This window comes from Erythrolamprus reginae, chromosome 1, assembly GCF_031021105.1.
Source record: "Erythrolamprus reginae isolate rEryReg1 chromosome 1, rEryReg1.hap1, whole genome shotgun sequence".
Classification (NCBI taxonomy): Eukaryota; Metazoa; Chordata; class Lepidosauria; order Squamata; family Dipsadidae; genus Erythrolamprus; species Erythrolamprus reginae.
Genome location: NC_091950.1, coordinates 393,407,375 through 393,428,556, shown reverse-complemented (window position 1 = coordinate 393,428,556; position 21,182 = coordinate 393,407,375). Strand labels below are relative to the sequence as shown.

The following is a 21,182-nucleotide window of genomic DNA, read 5'->3' as shown; positions in this document are numbered from 1 at the left end:
CTTGGACCACATGCTTTATTTGCACCTCTAAAATTACTACAGTATATAAGGGGCGTGCATAAGTGCACCAGCTAAAATTACTACACTATATAAGGGGCGTGCATAAATGCACCAGCTAAAGTTACTTCAGTATATAAGGGGTGTGCATAAGTGCACCAGCTAAAGTTACTACAGTATATAAGGGGCGTGCATAAGTGCACCAGCTAAAGTTACTACAGTATATAAGGGGCGTGCATAAGTGCACCAGCTAAAGTTACTACAGTATATAAGGGGCGTGCATAAGTGCACCAGCTAAAGTTACTACAGTATATAAGGGGCGTGCATAAATGCACCAGCTAAAGTTACTTCAGTATATAAGGGGTGTGCATAAGTGCACCAGCTAAAATTACAGTATATAAGGGGCGTGCATAAGTGCACCAGCTAAAGTTACTACAGTATATAAGGGGCGTGCATAAGTGCACCAGCTAAAGTTACTACAGTATATAAGGGGCGTGCATAAGTGCACCAGCTAAAATTACTTCAGTATATAAGGGGCGTGCATAAGTGCACCAGCTAAAATTACAGTATATAAGGGGCGTGCATAAATGCACCAGCTAAAGTTACTACAGTATATAAGGGGCGTGCATAAGTGCACCAGCTAAAGTTACTACAGTATATAAGGGGCGTGCATAAGTGCACCAGCTAAAGTTACTACAGTATATAAGGGGCGTGCATAAGTGCACCAGCTAAAGTTACTACAGTATATAAGGGGCGTGCATAAGTGCACCAGCTAAAGTTACTACAGTATATAAGGGGCGTGCATAAGTGCACCAGCTAAAGTTACTACAGTATATAAGGGGCGTGCATAAGTGCACCAGCTAAAATTACTACAGTATATAAGGGGTGTGCATAGGTGCACCAGCTAAAATTACTACAGTATTTAGAATAGAATAGAATTTTATTGGCCAAGTGTGATTGGACACACAAGGAATTTGTCTTGGTGCATATGCTCTCAGCGTACATAAAAGAAAAAGATACATGTGGTACAACATTTGATGATTGTCATAGGGGTAAAATAAGCAACGAAGAAACAATATTAATAAAAATCTCAGGATAAGATTTCAGTATGGAAGAGGAGCATTGAATTGTGGAACATGGAATTAAGAAGCCTGCGCAGCAACTATGGTTAGCACAGGGGCATTTATTGTTTTTAAAATATAAACTATGCTCAACTGTACACTGTCCAGAGTCTGCAAGGAATATGTATTGCTGTACACCGCCCAGAGTTCACAAGGAGTTGGGCGGCTTATAAATCTAATAAATTAACTATTCTTAGGCCCTACTAATAGAAGAAAGCCCTCCAGCACAAAGCAGCACCATCTTTGGTAAAGCAGAAGACACCATCAGGAAATCTCTTCTGAAATATTACACATTCTAATCTTTTGATAAGCGCTGCACATTAACATATATCAATGCAGCTCTGAATGTTTTTGGGAAAAGCAGGTATAATACTGCTTTTATACAATAAAATACAATAAATATAAATATATACATGTACAATAAAATCTAAATGTATTTATATAAATATATTTATAAAATTTATGTACTGTATTTATATAAATATAAATAAATATACAATAAATTCTAAATACCAGTTATGTTATCCCTTGTTTTTCGCGGGGGATGAGTTCCAAGACCACCCATGAAAAACGAATTTACGTGAAGTAGAGGAAAGATAGTTTTTTATGTATTTAACAAGTACAGTACAGTGTTCCCTCAATTTTCGCGGGGGATGCGTTCCGAGACCGCTCGTGAAAGTCAAATTTCCTTGAAGTAGAGATGCAGAAGTAAATACACTATTTTTGGCTATGAACAGTATGACAAGCCTTCCCTTAACACCTTAAACCCCTAAATTACCATTTCCCATTCCCTTAGCAACCATTTAGATTATTACGCACCATGTTTATTTATTAAAGTTTATTTAAAAATATATTAAAGGCGGACAAAAGTTTAGCAATGGCATATGATGTCATCGGGCAGTAAAAATCGTGGTATGGGGGAAAAACTGCAAAGTATTTTTTAATTAATATTTTTGAAAAACCGTGGTATAGACTTTTTGCAAAGTTCAAACCTGCAAATATCGAGGGAACACTGTACAGTATTTGGACTTTTAAAACCCACTCTTTGCATTTAACAGTCACTCTATAATGTTTCTCAGCTGGAACTACATGTGATATCCTACCAGTTTCTTTAATAGAGTACAGTAGTACTGCAGAAGAATTTTATGAATTTTAATGGATTTAAATTTTTTTAGTGGATTTAATGGATTTAAGCCCCCTTTGAAAACCCGTGAAGCAGCGAATCCACAAAAGATGAACCGCAAAGTAGCGAGGGATTACAGTACTACATTTAGGACATGAAAAATGCATGTTTCCTTAAAATGAATGGCCTGATATCTTGGCACAATGACACACTGCCCAGCATTTACTATATAATAACCGAAATGCTAGCAATGCTGCAAAGGAGGATCTCCCTGCAAACTTAATATCTTTTCTTAACAGAAACAAACCTTTGCAAAACAAATTCTTCTAGTATTGATGCAGTAGCTATGCTATAGCAGCCCAATTATCAAATTCCTACGCTCCCAGAGAACTAGAAACTATGGGCCATAATTCATGATTTGTGCAAATTATTTTAATAGGGCTGAGCAACACGAAGACCCTGATCAAGAGATTCTGAGTGTTTTACAGGATGTTTTATAGTATAGTTTGTGAACATTTATAGAAGGTGCAAATAGTGTTTTTCATTTATAACCGAGCCATGTTTTCTCGGTTTTGTTTATCTCCATCTTTCACACAAAACATGGGGGGGGGGGGGGAGACAGCACTTTGTCTTGATTGGTAGCACTAGGAGCTGTCCATCAACATTCCCTAGTCTCTTGCTCTCTTTTCAATCCATAGGGCCAGTCATGTACACTCTTTGGTTCAATTACCATGAACTTAAATACAGAGAGCTCTACAGTGGTACCTATACCTAAGAACGCCTCCACTTAGGAATTTTTCTAGATAAGAATGGGGTGTTCAAGATTTTTTGCCTCTTTTTAAGAACATTTTCTACTTAAGAACTCTTTTTTTAAATTTTTTAAAATTAATTTTAAATGTTAAAACATACAGACTACATACATACAACATAAAAACAGTGTCCTGTGAAGGTGCACCCATCACCTGACAACATATATATATACCCCACCACCAATTGGAGGGTCTGTACTAACATCTTTAATATTCTTCTAAGCTGGAATCTGCGTTCAATTTACATATCAAAGAGTGATTCTAATTTATTCTTTATGGCTAGATCACAAATTCTACCTGTCATATAACCTCTCACCATTTCCCATCGTTCCATCAGTTTTTTCAATTTATTTTCATTATACATATTCATCCTTACCTCCATAATTTCAAGAAGAACTCGAACCCAAGTTTCCCAATTTCCCAAATTTAAGAGCGGCATGAAGGCCCGGCCAGGTTCCTGCCATTCACCCTGGGTTTCTCTCTCTGGCGCAGTGTATGGGAGGCAGCCTCGTGCCAGGTGTATGGGAGGCACGAGCTCCTCCTCGCCGCCTTAGAGTTCCTCTTTTTTTTTTAAGCCTTAAAGTTTTGGATTTTTTTTATCCCCTCACCTCACCTTCTTCCTTCGGCAGCGACTGTCCTCTTCCTCCTCTTCTTCCTCCTCCTCCTCCCACCCAAATTCCAAGCTTTTATTTCTTTCCTAATGGGTTTGCACGCATTATTTGCTTTTACATTGATTCCTATGGGAAAAATTGCTTCTACTTACAAAGTTTTCTACTTAAGAACCTGAGCACGGAACGAATTAAGTTCTTAAGTAGAGGTACCACTATACTTTCATTTTGTCATCTCTTCTTACTCCCATTGCTTACTCCCCCTTTCACCACCACATATTGCTGCAGTACATATTTCAAAGGGTTTTTTGGGGGTAGGGAACTAGGATTTGTCTTTTGCATGTGTAATTCTATAAAGGCAAACCAATAAGTAAACAAAGGCAATATTGAGTATAGTTCAATATGTGAGTTCTAAGCCTTAGAAATGAAAACTGGCCAGGTAAATTTGACCTAGTCGTTGTCTCCCAATCCAACCCACATCCCAGAGTTTCCTGACAACTCCTGAAAGTAGGAGGCAGGAGTATTTGGTATGTTGGTCCCACTGAATTATATAGGATAAAAACATAAGAATAAATTAAAGCACTATATTAAAAGATTTATTTAATAAGTACTTTTACTAAGTCTAAGCATCAAATTACACCTACCATATCTCAACCTTCAATTATCATACAGCAGCAGCTAGTGGCTATGAAAGTCTTGGCAATCATATAGACCAGTTATGGTGAACCTATGGCGAACCTACGGCACGGTTGCCACTGGTGGCACGCGGAGCCATATCTGTTGGCACGCGAGCCGTTGTCCTAGCTCAGCGTTCATGTTGTGCCAGCCATCTGATTTTTGACTCTCGCAGAGGCTCTGGGAGGGTGTTTTGGCTTCCAAAGAGCCTCTGTAGGGATGGTGGAGGGCGTTTTTACTCTCCCCTGGCTCGAGGGAAACCTTTGGAGCCTGGGGAGGGTGAAACACGATCCTACTGGGTCCACCAGAAGTTCGGCAACAAGCCGTTTCCAGCCTCTAGAGGGCCTCGGGGGGGGGGGGAGCTGTTTTCACAATCCCCAGGCATTGAATTATGGGAGTGGGCACTCACGCCTGCATGATAGTGCGAGCGCACGCTCTTTTGGCACCCGAGGGAAAAAAGGTTTGCCATCACTGATATAGACTAAATTATTGGCAAGTGATGGTACTTGCCAATTCCAAACCCTTAGGAATATCTGTAAGAATCTGCTGGAAATCTTCAGAAGGTGACCTCTGTGTTTTACTGCATGCATTCCATAAACAATTAGTTCAACTTCTGGCTCTAACAACATTTCTTTTTCTTAGCAGACTAGCCAGAAGAAAGGGGGGTGACAGAAAGAAGGAGGGAGAAAGGCAACTCAGGTGTGGTCCTGGTCCTGCCCATTTCTGCTACGTACCCTTACTGCACAGGGAAAGCAGCTATCAATGGGGAGAAACAGCTGCCTACTACTACAATTGTAAGGTACAGTGCTCCCTCGATTTTCGCGGGTTCGAACTTCGCGAAAAGTCTATACCACGGTTTTTCAAACATATTAATTAAAAAATACTTTGCGGTTTCCCCCCCTATACCACGGTTTTTCCTGCCCGATGATGTCATATGTCATCACCAAACTTTCGTCCACCTTTAGTAAATATTTTTTTAAATAAACTTTAATAAAGAAACATGGTGAGTAATAATCTAAATGGTTGCTAAGGGAATGGAAAATTGCAATTTAGGGGTTTAAAGTGTTAAGGGAAGGCTTGTGATACTGTTCATAGCCAAAAATAGTGTATTTACTTCCGCATCTCTACTTCGCGGAAATTCAACTTTCGTGGGCGGTCTCGGAACACATCCTCTGCGAAAATCGAGGGCACACTGTAATAGATTTCTGAAGCACAATGGCTTTAGTGGGTAACAAATTCATATTACTGAAATCAAAGTTCTGCGTGAATATCTCTGGGGATGAAGTGCAGGTGTGGAGATTTGGTCTTCGAACAAGTATAGGCTGCTACAAGTGAACATTACCGGAGGGAAGAAATATTCTCTCTTCATCATCCGGACACCTGATCAGCCTAGTCGGGAGAGAAGCAAAAACGACCCGTGCCTCTCAAATACTTTTAACTAGGCCAGTACTTGCACAAACAATCAGTTCATTTGTGTACACTTGGGCATGCTTGTGCTCTATCACCTGCAAGGCAAGCATCAGCAAGAAGGAGCAGGGAAATACGTGCACAAGAGCTTCAGGTCAGCCAGGTTTCCTGAAATTTCGTTTCAATTTTCTCTGTGTCGATGGCTACCTCCCCCTCTGCATCTCCTTCTCTGTCGTCTTTTGCTTTTTCCCCCTTTAGGGGCATTCAGTTACAACATGCCTCCTTCATTCCACTAGAAGGGGAAAATCCAGCCTTGGAGGCCTGGAGCAACAGCAGTTACAGTTCAGAGAGAATTGGGATACTTTTAGATGCATTCATTCATTCATTCATTCATTCATTCATTCATTCATTCATTCATTCAATTTTTATGCTGCCCTTCTCCTTAGACTCAGGGCGGCTTACAACATGTTAGCAGTAGCACTTTTTAACAGAGCCAGCATATTGCCCCCACAATCCGGGTCCTCATTTTACCCACCTCGGAAGGATGGAAGGCTGAATCAACCTTGAGCCGGTGATGAGATTTGAACCGCTGACCTTCAGATCTACAGTCAGCTTTAGTGGCCTGCGGTACAGCACTCTACCTGCTACACCACCCCGGCTCTTATTCAGATTTGTATGCCGCCCCTCTCCGCAAACTTGCGGAGGCTCACAACAATAATAATAACAATATACAATGTAACAAATATTAATAATATTAATATTGTAATATTAAAAGAAAGTATCTAAAAAACCCATCATTTAAAAAAGCATACAACACAAACATACCATACATAACTCTTTAAGCCTGGGGGAGATGTCTCTATTTATTTATTTATTTTTATTTATTTATTTATTCGATTTTTATGCCGCCCTTCTCCTTAGACTCAGGGCGGCTTACAACATGTTAGCAATAGCACTTTTTAACAGAGCTAGGCTATTGCCCCCACAATCCAGGTCCTCATTTTACCCACCTTGGAAGGATGGAAGGCTGCGTCAACCTTGAGCCGGTGATGAGATTTGAACCGCTGACCTTCAGATCTATAGTCAGCTTCAGTGGCCTGCAGTACAGCACTCTACCTGCTGCGCCACCCCGGCTTCCCCGCCACTCCCGTGCCTGGCGATATAGGTGGGTCTTAAGCAATTTACGAAAGGCAAGGAGGGTGGGGGCAGTTCTGATCTCTGGGGGGAGTTGATTCCAGAGGGCCGGGGCTGCCACCAAGAAGGCTCTTCCCCTGGGGCCCGCCAGACGACATTGTTTAGTCGATGGGACCCAGAGAAGGCCAACTCTGTGGCCAACTCTGTGATACGTGCTTCCTTTAAGAAGGCAGGAATCATATCAATAATGGTCGTGATCTGGCCATTACTGATCTTCTGGCCTGGTTCCAGGATCCTCCCAAGTTTTTTTGGCAGCCAAACTCTGCACATAATTAGCTTACATAGAAATATAGAAGATTGACACCAGGAAAAAACATCATGGTCCATCTAGTCTGCCCTTATACTATTTCCTGTATTTTATCTTAGAGTGGATATATGTTTATTCCAGGAATGTTTAAATTCAGTTACTGTGGATTTACCAACCACGTCTGCTGGAAGTTTGTTCCAAGGATCTATTTCTTATACTGCTTTAAGCTAGCCAGCAACTTTTCTTCCATGGATAAATATGAAAAGGTGCCTTTACTCAGGAATAATAGAAGCAACAAGCTAAGCGAGATGAACACTGAGGCTCTAGTGCCGTGATGGCCAACCTATGGTACTTGTGCCCACAGGTGGCACACGGCGCCCTCTCTGCAGGCATGGCAGCCATCACTTCTGCGCATACACACCGCCCCCCACTGGCCAGATGGTCTTTGGGTCTCTGCGGAGGGCATTTCCACATGTTGCGCAAGGGAAAGAAATTGGGATAGATCGAAGGCATGGGAGGAAGGAATCCATGAGGAAACTAGCGCATGCTGCTGTGGAAAAAATTGGGATACATCAAAAATTGAGGTATCCCTGGCTAATATTTTTTATGTATGGTATGACTGGGTTGTATGCTTATTTTAATGATATGGGTTTTTAGATGTCTTTTTAAAGTACTGTACAATGATACCTCGTCTTACACATGCCTCGTCATACAAACTTTTCGAATTACAAACCTAGGGTTTAAGATTTTTTCACCTTACAAACCCAAGCCGCTGCCACTGGGATGCCCTGCCTCCAAACTTCTGATGCCAGCAAAGTGCCCATTTTTGTGCTGCTGGGATTCCCCTGAGGCTCCCCTCCATGGGAAACCCCACCTCCGGACTTCCGTGTTTTTGTGATGCTGCAGTTTCGCTCAGGCTCCCCTCGCTGAAAACCCCACCTCCGGTCTTCTGTTGCCAGCGAAGCACCCATTTTTACGCTGCTGGGATTCCCCTGCTGGGATTCCCCTGCAGCATCACAAAAACATGGAAGTCCAGAGGTGGGGTTTCCCATGGAGGGGAGCCTCAGGGGAATCCCAGCAGCGCAAAAACGGGTGCTTCAGCTGGCAAAAGGGGTGAGTTTTGGGCTTGCACGCATTAATCGCTTTTCCATTGATTCCTCTGGAAAACATTGTTTCGTCTTACAAACTTTTCACCTTACAAACCTCGTCCTGGAACCAATTAAGTTCGTAAGACGAGGTATCACTGTATTGGATTTGTTACATTGTTTATCACTGTTGTGAGCCACTCCGAGTCTCCTGAGAGAGGGGCAGCATACAAATCTAATGCAGCAGCAGCATTATTATTATTATTATTATTATTATTATTATTATTATTATTATTATTATTATTACATCAAAAATTGGGATACATCAAGAAGGAATCCAGGAACAAAGAAGTGTGTGCTGGGGAAAGAAATTGGAGAGATCGGAGATCGTCTCCCCCCCCCCCCCCGTTTTGGTGCTAGCAGGCCTCCCTGAAGCCACCTGGGACTAAAAACGCATTTCTGGTCCCAGGAGGCTTCAGGGAGGCTTGTTAGCACCAAAACGGGCTGCAGAGGGGGGGGGGTGTTTCACCTGTACATGCATGTGGGGGGGTCTGCAGAGCAGTATTGCATTAGGGGGCGGCACCCACGCACACCCTGTCACACGCATGTACGCTTTTTTGACACCTATTTTTTGACAACTATGATTTTAAATGGAAGAAATTGATTATGAAGAGTTTGTTGATTTTTTTAAAAGAACTTTTTAATGATCACAGAAGATCTTTTGGAATTGAAGTACGTGAGAAAGGAAAGAATGAAGCACATGTAGAAAAAATGGAGAAGCTAACAGAAGGGAAATAATATTGATAATGAAATATTGATTAATGGCTATGCTGATGAATATATTGAAACTTATAATGATTCCATTAGAGTTTACAGTGATAAAGGAGAACATGATACTAAAAATGACCATGTCCATCCCGTCCCAGTTAAAAGCAGTGTTCCCCAAGGTAGTGTACTGGGACCAACGCTCTTCATGCTCTACATCAATGACCTTTGCGATTAAAAGGTTAGCCCTCACTGCCCCAGTGTTTCCAAACATTGTCGGAAAGCAACATCTCTTCTGAATCCACAAAGAAGAAAAGTACATGTATTTTCTTTTATTCCCAGAACCTTTCTTCAAAGGAGACACAGGTCAATTATTTCCATTTCCTTCTCTTTTTTTTGCTAAGAAGCATTATGCTAATGGCTTCCCCCTTCTGTTATGTCTTAATCAAGCTACACAGAATCAAATCACAGCATATGCTACAAGCAAAAAATGGTCTATCTCAAAAGGGTTTTAAAACTCCAGCAGACCCATACAAGCAAATAAAACATTATGCTCCCAAAAAACTAACAAAGTGAACTTAATTTACTATAATGCCCAAGTAGAAACAATAAGCAATCCTCCTGGAGAAAATTAATTTTGACACATTCGCAGTGCTCAATGCCATGTTTTTAAAACAGCAATTACTGTAATTCCAAAGTGGTAGACTCTTATTATCCATGTTCTTAAAGGAGCAAATATTCCAAAATAATAAAATCTTATTTGTGCTTAGAAAGTAGAAATTCTTTCCCGTTTCCTTCTCTTTATGAACCATTAATGCTCCATTATTTTACTTATAGTATGTTGAAATATAAATGGACAGCTATCTTGGGCATGAGAAACAATACATACTATACTAATTATTTACCATATTTGTTGATTGTAATTGGCCAATTACTTGTTTAAATATTCCCCCCTCCCATACCTCATTGTGGAAGACTAGCATGTTTGGCATGCTAATTTTATAATGCCAGGAGTTTGTATGAAAACATTAATTAGATTACACTATTTTTTAAAAAAATAGCCTGGCAGTGTTATGTTCAAAATGGCATATGTGTTATGTTCAAAATGGCAATCTAAAATAGACCCACCATTATCTTATCTCAATGTACATAGGAACATTGGCTCCTCAGCCACTAATGTACATAGACTATGGCCCCTCAGCCAGTAATATTTACACACTTGGAACTCAAGCTTCTTTAACATACAGGAATATGAATTTTCCAGGGATAACCTTTGAATGAAAGCCAACACTGGGAACAAATAGATTATATGCAAGGCTCATGTAACCTCAGTTAAAAGGCTCAGGTAGCAGCAGATGCAAAAGGCTTGTTTCTATCAGAAACCTAGGAACATTATTGTTGCCCACTATGGTACTTGCAAGTCTGCTATACTTAGATATGGCTCTTACTGGCATTGCAACTCCCTTAACCTGCCTTCTTAAACCTGGTGCTCTGCTTCCAATTCTGTGGAGTTACTACTATCATCTTACTCAAATTTTTTAGTTAAGTAGTGTTGCGGCTATTGCAGTCAGATTCACATAGAAAGCACCAGATTGGGAAATAAAACACTACGACAGTGATGCCAAAAAAGCATGCACGTACACTATTGTGCATGCGCGAGTGCCCATACCCATAATCCAATGCCTGGGGATGGCGAAAACACCTTCCCCCCACACCCTGGAGGCCGGAAACAGCCTGTTTCTCAACTTCTGGTGAGCCCTGTAGGCTCATGTTTCACCCCCAGCAGGCTCCAAAGGCTTCCCTGGAGCTGCGGGAGGATAAAAATGCCCTCCCCCACCCCCCTGGAGACTCTCTGGAAGCCAAAAATGCCTTCCCAGAGCTTCTGTGTGAGCCAAAAATCAGCTGGCTGGCACACATGGACATTGGAGCTGAGCTAGGGCAACGGCTCATGTGCCAGTAGATATGGCTCCATGTGCCACCTCTGGCATCCGTGCCATAGGTTCGCCATCACTGCACTAGGATATTATTCACTACCTGTGGCCCTCTTGGCTTTTCTTTTATACTGCCTGAAGAAAATGGTTTCTCCTGTGCAAAGAATTGGCCTAAGTTGCTCGTCCCCATCACTCAGTGACATTTGACCCATGGCTATTCCTAGGTTGACCGTTTTGACCCTTCTCTGCTACAGATAGTCCTCAACTTACAGCTAGTCACCAGCTAGTCATGATGGACCTCCCCACAGCTACTTGTGACCTGGTTTCGAAGTTCCCTACAACCACTCCCCTCAGTCATGTGTCTGCATGTTAGGCACTGGGCAACCAGCCTGCATTTACAAGTGCTTGTAAATCGTGTGACAACATTTAAGACAAATTTACTTTTGGGTTTGAGCAAAAATGTCCCACAGTTTTTTAAAAAAATGTTTTAAAATTATAGCATCACACTTTACAAACGCTCTCTACATGGGGCTACCTTTGAAAAGTGTTCGAAAACTTCAGATCGTGCAGAATGCAGCTGCGAGAGCTATCATGGGCCTTCCTAAATATGCCCATGTTACTCCAACACTCCGCAGTCTGCACTGGTTGCCGATCGGTTTCCGGTCAGAATTCAAAGTGTTGGTTATGACTTATAAAGCCCTTCATGGCATCGGACCAGAATATCTCCGGGACTGCCTTCTGCCGCATGAATCCCAGCGACCAGTTAGGTCGCACAGAGTTGGCCTTCTCCGGGTCCCGTCGACTAAACAATGTCATTTGGCAAGACCCAGGGGATATTCCGACTCTCCGACTCTCTGGAACCAACTCCCCGCAGATATCAGAGTTGCCCCCACCCTCCTTGCCTTTCGCAAGCTCCTTAAAACCCACCTCTGTCGTCAGGCATGGGGGAATTGAAATTTTCCCTTCCCCCTAGGCTTATAGAATTTATACATGGTATATTTGTATGTATGATTGGTTCTTTAAATTGGGTTTTTTTAGATTATTTTTAATATTAGATTTGTTTACATTGTCTTTTTTTATTGTTGTTAGCCGCCCCGAGTCTGCGGAGAGGGGTGGCATACAAATCTAATAAATAAACAAATAAACAAACAAACAAACAAATAAATAATGACCTCTGCAAAAAAAAAAATCAAGTAGGTCATGTGGGTGACACACTTTATGACTTTCTCCTAGCTCAGGAGTAGCAAAGTTGGCTGTTCTATGACATGTAGACTTCAACTCCCAAAATTCCTGAACTAGCATGACTGGCTCAGGAATTCTGGGAACTGAAGTCCACAAGTCATAGAAGAGCCAATTGTCCTTGCTGAAGGATAACCTCTTCAATAACCTCTTAAGGATTATTGGGCTGCATAAACAGGAGCCTGCAAAGCACCTTACTCCAGAGAGACGTGGCTTCCATGGAGAGCTCCTTCTTCACCTTGATTCGGGAGGCAGAGAACATCCCCTGCCTTGCACTTGCTTACAGTGTGTGCCAATGGCAAAAAGCTGCCAGGCAGAGCTATATATAGAACAGCCAAGCTCAAGGGGACCTGTTGCTAGGGAGACACAGTGGCTCAGCAGGAAGTACAGGGATGGAGAAAGGCAGGGAACAAAACACAGGGTTGAGGGCTGGGATAGTGTAGCTCTGCTCATGGCAAAAGGCCTTCGTCAAATTGCCATCTTCTCCTGCCTCTTGCTGCAGCAAATGCTCACCCGTTACATATTTGCAGGCATTAAGGGTCTTTCCTTCCGACAGCCATTTTATGCATGTAAGAGCCGGGGTGGCGCAGCAGGTAGAGTGCTGTACTGCAGGCCACTGAAGCTGACTGTAGATCTGAAGGTCAGTGGTTTAAATCTCATCACCGGCTCAAGGCTGACTCAGCCTTCCATCCTTCCGAGGTGGCTAAAATGAGGACCCGGATTGTGGGGGCAATAGGCTGGCTCTGTTAAAAAGTGCTATTGCTAACATGTTGTAAGCCGCCCTGAGTCTAAAGAGAAGGGCGGCATAAAAATTGAATGAATGAATGAATGAATCAGATCACAGAGATACAGGAGAGAAAGGTAGTGCTATCTACATTTTGTATTTTTTGGATTCACGGAGGTGGGGGTACATTACTGGCTGTAAGGGACAATTTTATTGGCAGTTTGTGTTCAAGCTGTAAGGGACAATTTTATTGGCAGTTTGTGTTCAAGCACAGACCACTCAGATTAGGCTGGAGTGGGGCTAGACTGGAAAGTATAAAAAGGAGGGTAAAGCCATTTTAAATTGCACTTTCAGATCACAGAGATAGAGGAGAGAAAGGTAGTGCTCTCTACATTTTGTATTTTTTAAATTCAAGGAGGTGGGGGAGATATTACTGGCTGTAAGGGACAATTTTATTGGCAGTTTGTGTTCAAGCTGTAAGGAACAATTTAATTTTATTTTACACCACTGCCTTAACCACACATTAAACTCTCTGATACAAGTTGTTTTATCCTCCTGGCCACAAACCGGTTGGTAAATCCACAGTAACTGAATTTAAACATGCCTGGGATAAACATATATCCATTGTAAGATAAAATACAGGAAATAGTATAAGGGCAGACTAGATGGACCATGAGGTCTTTTTCTGCCGTCAGTCTTCTATGTTTCTATGAATGAATGAATAAACAACCAACCAACCAACCAACTAACCAACCAACCAACCAACTCCCAAATTTCCCACCTCCAGAGGGATTCATGTCCTGGCTGCTTCTCAGGGCCTCTTGACTTGGACCCAGGGGTCCTGGATACACCAGCTTTCTTAGAAAGGCACCAGGGGCTGGGCTTGCCTATTCCAAGAGAACGTTACAGCATTTCTGACCGCAAAAATGAGTCCGTGTATGGAAGGGGGGTGGAGCATTGAGTGCTATCTACAGATAACTTTGGAAGTCACAAAACAGTCTTGCAAGCCAGCTTGAACAAGCTTCAATTGCAATTATATTCCCCGGCACTTCTTGAACAAGCTTCCGGGGCGCAGTGGTTAGAGAGCAGTACTGCAAGCTACTGCTGCTGATCACCGGCTGAAAGCAGTTTGGCAGATCGAATCTCAGTAGGCTCAAGGTTGACTCAGCCTTCCATCCTTCCAAGGTCAGCAAAATGAGGACCCAGATTGTTGGAGGCAATAGGCTTGCTCTCTGCAAACCACTTAAGAGAGGAGTGTAAAGCATTGTGAAGCGGTAGATAAGTCTAAAAGCTATGCTAATGCTATTCTTAAATAGCCCAAATTGTTCTTGAACAATAAGGAGTAATGATATCAAAGGGGAAACCTGGTCCCTGGAGAGATTGCATGAGTTAAGGACTGTGACCCTCTTCCCCTTATTCTTTGCTCGTGATATAACACAGTGGGGGCTATTCCAATTCCATTCCAACAGACACACTTCCAAATTTATTTTTAGTTCCGTTTTTTAAATCCCCAGGGAGTCTGTTCTGCTTACAAATTGCTCCCTTGTCTCCTTGACCGTCACCCATGTGATTCTAGCACAACATGTGCTCACTCCACAGAAAAGCACAAGGGCTATTTTGTCTGCTCTACAGCTGCACCTACTACAGCCCCATCTCTGCTCTACTTGTGGCTTTGCCTGCAGCAAAGCTGATGTGATCTGAGGACCTTTTTAGCACTTCCTAGAATTCTACCCCTCCCGTATGACAGATATTTTGGCTGGGGATCCCTAAGGGGATTAAAAATATGAGCTGAACGTGAAGTTACGAACCGGTGAACAAAGGAAGGATATGAGATATTAGCATACTTTCACTGCAGAGTGTAGCAAATGGGAACAATAGCTCCATGGGTACTTCTTACTAATTGGACGGTAATACTATACAGATCTAAGAGTGGTATTGACTGGAATTTAGCCACAAGTCAGACCTACATACTTGATCTTAGCCAAAAGGCCAAGAAGCAATCAATAAGCCAACCCAGAAAAGCCACAGAAATACAGAAACAGAGGAGCAGCGATAAGTTATTTATGCACAGGGGGGGGGGGGGAAATGAAGCTTGGACCCGTATTATAATTCGCCTGCTACCGCACGAATCCCAGCGGCCAATAAGGTCCCACAGAGTTGGCTTTCTCCAGGTCCAATCGACTAAACAATGTCGTCTGGCGGGCACCAGGGGAAGAGCCTTCTCTGTGGTGGCCCCGGCCCTCTGGAACCAACCCCCCCCGGAGATTAGAACTGCTCCCACCCTCCTTGTCTTCTGTAAACTACTTAAGACCCACCTATACCGCCAGGCATGGGGGATTTGAGACATCTTTCCCCCAGGCTTATTATAATTTATGTTTGGTATGTATGTGCTGCTTGTTTTTTAATTATGATAGGGTTTTTAGTTTTTTAATATTAGATTTGTGCCATTATAATATTGTTTTTATCGTTGTTGTGAGCCGCCCCGAGTCTTCAGAGAGGGGCAGCATACAAATCTAATAAATAATAATAATAATAATAATAATTATTATTATTATTATTATTATTATTATTATTAATTCCTACATACCAAGGATATCCTCTGCAGGGATTTACTGAAATATACGGAGTGCTTTGAATTTGGTTCCCAAAAGCTATTTTGGAGTACACTAAGGAGTGAATATGGCACCTATCTTCATCTCTTTTAAGCAGTTTTGTCTTTTCCCAAAAGTTTATGGCATCTGACACAAGAGTCATTCATATGAACACTCTCCCCACTCCCTCCAATGGCATATTGCTGTGAGAGGTGCTCAGATTTTGTTTGTGGTTTTTGATTCATGTTTTGTTTTTACTTTAATTGCATGTCTGGCGGTCATTACTGGGGGCTGCAGATGGGAAGTGGTGGTGGTGGTTATGACCTTTGTTGGCACCCTGGAAGCCCTTGGAATTGCTCCTCAGCTCTGTAGACTCTGGAGGGCAACAGTGAAGACAGAGTGGAGCAAGAGATCTTGGAACCAGAGGCAATGAAATCTCTGGCGGTTGCAGCTGGCAATGGTGGTCCTGGTGCCCGAAGCCAGAGACAACATAGTTACTAGAAAACATCTGGCTGAAGGTCAAAGGTTGGAACATCACAAGAAGGTCTCTGGGGAAGAGTCCTGTGGTTTGACATGGTGTGGCTTGTTGGCTGGATGTGCTGAGGTTGAGAGCTGGTGAGATTAGGCTTGCAACTGGCTAATGAGGTCTGAGTCACTTCGAGAAGGGCGGCATAAAAATCTAATAAATAAATAAAATCTTTCTGGATGTGCCCTACATTCTTCGCTTCCCACAGAGTTGGCCTTCTCCGGGTCCCGTCGACCAAACAATGTCATTTGGCGAGCCCCAGGGGAAGAGCCTTCTCTGTGGTGGCCCCAGCCCTCTGGAATCAACTCCCCCCGGAGATTAGAACAGCCCCCACCCTCCTTGTCTTTCGCAAGTTACTCAAGACCCACCTATATCGCCAGGCATGGGGGAATTAAGACATCTTCCCCAGGCTTTCTTATATTTTATGTTTCGTATGTATGTGCTGTATGGTTTTTAAATTGTTGGGGGTTTTTAATATAATTTTATTATTAGATTTGTTCCATTGTTATACTGTTTTTATTATTGTGGTGAGCCACCCCGAATCTTCGGAGAGGGGCGGCATACAAATCTAATAAATTGAATTGAATTGAATTCCCACCCCCCAGTGCCAGAGTTGGATATTGTGTGTGAATTACGGTGTTGCCGATCTGAAACATTTACATATAGCTTCTTGGTTTTGAAGGCTAGGTGTGCCTGTAATAAATCTGTTTTCAACTACAGTTTGATTTCATACTGAATAAATGCTGATCTGGCTTTTATAATCGAGACCTGGATGGACCTGGAGGATGGAGTTCCCTACTTTGGGGTTTGGCATGGGGAAGTGGTGGTTATTGTCATCCCTAATTTGTGATTTGTAAACTGTCCTCTGTGATTCGTTGAGACTCTATGGCACATATAACAATCTGCAAGAGCCTTGAAATTGGATTTTGGGGTTTGCCTTTTGCACCTCTGATGCACAGCATGATCCTTGTTTGAAATTTCTGGACTTCATTGCCACGCTGGCTACAAAGAACCCAAGATTCTTATTGATCAGATATTTCAATTTGCCTCAAAATGTTATTGAGTTTGAAGTAGCTGAGGAGTTGACGGCCTCCGTAACAACCATACAACTGTCCAAAGACATCAACATAAAATATACAGTGATCCCTCGATTTTCGCGGGTTCAAACTTCGCGAAATGGCTATACCACGGTTTTTCAAAAAATATTAATTAAAAAATACTCCACGGTTTTTTTTCTATACCATGGTTTTTCCCACCCGATGATGTCATATATCATCACCAAGAGTCACTTCTCTCCCTCTTTCTCTTTCTTTCCTGTCATTCTCTGCTTCAATCATTTTCTCATTTCTCTTTTTTTCTCCCCTTTTTTCTATCATTTCTCTCTCTCTCTCTACCTTCCACTCTCCCCCTTCTTGCTCTCTCTCTTTCTCCCTCTCTCTCTCCCTCTCTGTGAGAATGCCTGCCCCGCCTCTCCTGCAGCCCCCTCGCTGGTAGCTGGGACGAAAGCGCTCTCAGCTAAGGTATTGTGAGAAGGGCGGGGCGGGCATTCTCAAAGCGCTCAGAGCGGCTAGCGGCCGAATGAGGAGGATGAGAAGCCGTAGCCACCAGCGCTGCTGCAGGAGGACCCGTGTCCCAAGAAAGCCGGTGAGAGGGGTGGATCGGGCGGGTGGGGGGTAGCGGCGAGGGGGCCGGAGGCGCTGGGGGGGCAATGGCAGCCAACATTCAAAACAATCTTTGCCGGCCTCCGCACTTTCGTCGCTCCACGCCTCCAACTTCAAGCCTGGTTCCTTGCGCTGCCTTGAAAAAGGGTGCGTGGGGGTAGTTTTTGGCTATCCATAGACAAAAATGGTGCTTTTACTTCCGCACCGCTACTTCGCGGAAATTCGACTTTGGCAGGCAGTCTTGGAACACAACCCCCGCGAAAATCGAGGGAACACTGTATACTGATGCTCATCTTAAATAACCCCTCCTTGGCAGTTCCAATGGGATCCAAAAGTGGAGGATTATTGCTATAAATCTGTGGTTACTTTCTTTTTTTTTTGTCACCCACCTTGTAAGGAGACAGTGTCTACTGATAGGCCTGTTCCAGGCAACTATGGGCCCTTTCGGGCTTCAGGGGTAGTTCGGGGTTTTCCCTGAGGACCTGATGGTTAGTTCCCCTGAGGCCTTGATTGCAGTCTGGAATGAGTGACCGGCTGAAGCCTTTCCCTGTGTACCAATTCTGAAGATTTTAATAATAATAATAACAATATAGTTGGAGGGGACCTTGGAGGTCTTTTAGTCCAACCCCCTGCTTAGGCAGGAAACACTACAATACTTCAGACAGATGGTTATCTAATATCTTCTTAAAAACTTCCAATGTTGGAGCATTCACAACTTCTGGAGGCAAGCTGTTCCACAGATTAATTGTTCTAACTATCAGGAAATTTCTCCTTAGTTCTAAGTTGCTTCTCTCCTTGTTCAGCTCCCACCCATTGCTTCTTGTTCTACACTCAGGTGCTTTGGAGAATAGGTTGACTCCTTCTTCTTTGTGGCAACCCCTGAGATATTGGAAGACTGCTATCATGTCTCCCCTGGACCTTCTCATCCAACTAGCCATTCCCAGTTCCTGCAACCCTTCTTCATATGTTTTAGCCTCCCGTCTACTAATCATCTTTTTTGCTCTTCTTTGCACTCTTTCTAGAGTTCAACATCCTTTTGCATCATGGTGATCAAAACGGAATGCAGTATTCCAAGTGTGGCCTTACCAAGGCCTGATAAAGTGGTATTAACACTTCATGTGATCTTGGTTCTATCCCTCTGTTAAAGCAGCTGAGAACTGTGTTGGCTTTTTTGGCAGCTGCTACACACTGCTGGCTCATATTTAAATGGTTGTCCACTAGGACTCCAAGATCCCTCTCAGGAAAGGAAGTATGAAGAGATGCTTGGAACACCACTGAAGGAAGACAAAGGGGGAGAAGTTTGACCAAACACAAGAAAGAGTTAATTTTTAGACCAAAGGTAAGGGTTTCCCTTGTCCAGTCATATCCAACTCTAGGAGGTGGTGCTCATTTCCATTTCTTAGCTGAAGGAGCCAGCATTGTCCAAAGACAATTTCCATGGTCATGTGGCCAGCATTACTATATACTGAGGGCTATGGAACACTTCCCGCCAAAGTAGTACTACTTTATCAGCTTTCATTTGCATGCTTTCAAATGGCTAGATGGACAGGAGCTGGGGCAAATTATTATTATTATTATTATTATTATTATTATTATTATTATTATTAAATAATTAAATTTGTATGCCACCACTCTCAGTAGACTCAGGGCGGCTCACAACAATAGTAAAAAACAATGTACAGTACAAATCTTATATTTAAAAAACTTAGAACCCATAATTTAAAAGACATACACACAACATACCATACATAAACTATATAGGCCTGGGGAAGATGTCTCAGTTCCCCCATGCCTGAGGGCGGAAGTAGGTTTTAAGAAGTTTACGAAAGGCAAGGAGGGTGGGGGCAATCCTAATCTCCGGGGGGAGCTGGCTCCAGAGGGTCGGGGCCGCCACAGAGAAGGCTCTTCCCCTGGGTCCCGCCAGACAACATTGCTTAGTCGACGGGACCCAGAGAAGGCCAACTCTGTGGGACCTAACCGGTCGCTGGGATTCGTGTGGCAGAAGGCGGTCCCGGAGATATTATGCCATGAAGGGCTTTATAGGTCATAACCAACACTTTGAATTGTGAGCGGAAACTGATTGGCAACCAGTGCAGACTGCGGAGTGTTGGTGAAACATGGGCATACCTAGGGAAGCCCATGATTGCTCTCGCATTCTGCACGATCTGAAGTTTGTCTACAGTTTATTATTATTATTATTATTATTATTATTATTATTATTATTATTATTATTATATTTGTATGCCGCATCTCTCCGAATATTGGAACCTCACACTACGCAGCACTCAGGTCTTGAATCTGGGCTGCAAGTTCTCCAGCTGACAATTCAATGTCTTTGACCGCTAAGCCATCACACCCTATTATATATTTAGATGACATTGTAGCAATAACAGTGCCACAACAGTGTGATTTCTCTGCCTTTACTGCATCCATTAATAGATGAACATTAGCCCTATTAAAGTAATTTGCTCCTGGCTAGGAAAAGACAAATTGCACAGGTTTCTATTGGAGTGCTGTGTTGAGCATTGTAGTTATTTGGTGGCTAAAGCTGGCCAGATTCACTCACAGTTGGATTCCAAGTGGGCAGGTCCAGATGACTGGAACATGGTCTTGTGCATTGGCCTTCCTGTAAACATATACATGGAATCACTGGGTGAGACCACCCATCGGTTCAGACTCTGTCAATAATGATACCCAATAGTACATTCAAGCCTACACTTAAGTGTTTCTGCTGATGTCCTAGAATCTGGATGCTATATAAGGATCAGGAGGGGGAAACGCTGACTTAGGCTAGGGATATTTGTTCCTCCTGGCCTTGACCTCTATCAGGGACTCAAAGCATGCTATCTCTGTTGCAATGTTGAGTTTTTGGAATTGTATTCCTCTACAATGTATAGCTCCTATCCTGATGATATTCTGAAAGGGATGAAAAAAATGACTATTTTTATAAAAGTCATTTTTTTTGTAGGCTTGTAGGCTTAAATTCTATTTTGTTAAGTTTGTTTTGTATGGCTTTTCTAGAGTTCTGTCATCAGTTTCTTTTTTTTATTTATCGCTCAGGCTTTCTTTTAGATAATGTGCCCAGCTTCAGTTGAAGTTGAGCATTCTTTAAATCAATGTAAATAGACTGTTTTAAAAGGTTACAGATTGGTGCATTATTCACATTCACATTGAAGAAACTTTCAGGATTCAAATCTGACGCATTGTACATAATCATTGAATGATGGCAAATGAAGGCATTGCACATACTCTAAATTAATACAGGTAAATCATAACTGTGAATCATTTTTATTATTAAAATTAATTAGTATCTTTCTTTTAGTTGAACAACCCAATCAACTAATTAAAACATATTTAATAATATTCTCTTCAACTTCAACTCAACTTTTGGTGATTATATGAATATTTCCATGCAGTTTTATTAATAGTGGTTTGGGATTTGTTTGCCACTTCTCCCAAGATGTTTTTCTGGCTTTCTA

General features: G+C 42.5%; 1 protein-coding gene across 6 annotated transcripts in view; it reads right to left on the bottom strand.

Moving 5' to 3' along the window:
* The window catches only part of DNMT3A (DNA methyltransferase 3 alpha), a 194,185-nt gene that overhangs the window by 51,972 nt on the left and 121,031 nt on the right, over positions 1–21,182 (bottom strand). For 4 of the 6 annotated variants that reach the window (XR_011557567.1, XM_070734944.1, XM_070734946.1 and 1 more), the window contains exon 8: positions 20,270–20,329. The exons of the other annotated variants lie outside the window; for them this stretch is intronic. Coding sequence is in view for 3 of the 4 variants with exons in the window: in XM_070734944.1 (XP_070591045.1) it covers positions 20,270–20,329 (60 nt within the window). In the remaining variant the exon portion in view is untranslated. The remainder of the gene's footprint in view (positions 1–20,269; positions 20,330–21,182) is intronic. 6 annotated transcript variants of the gene reach the window in all.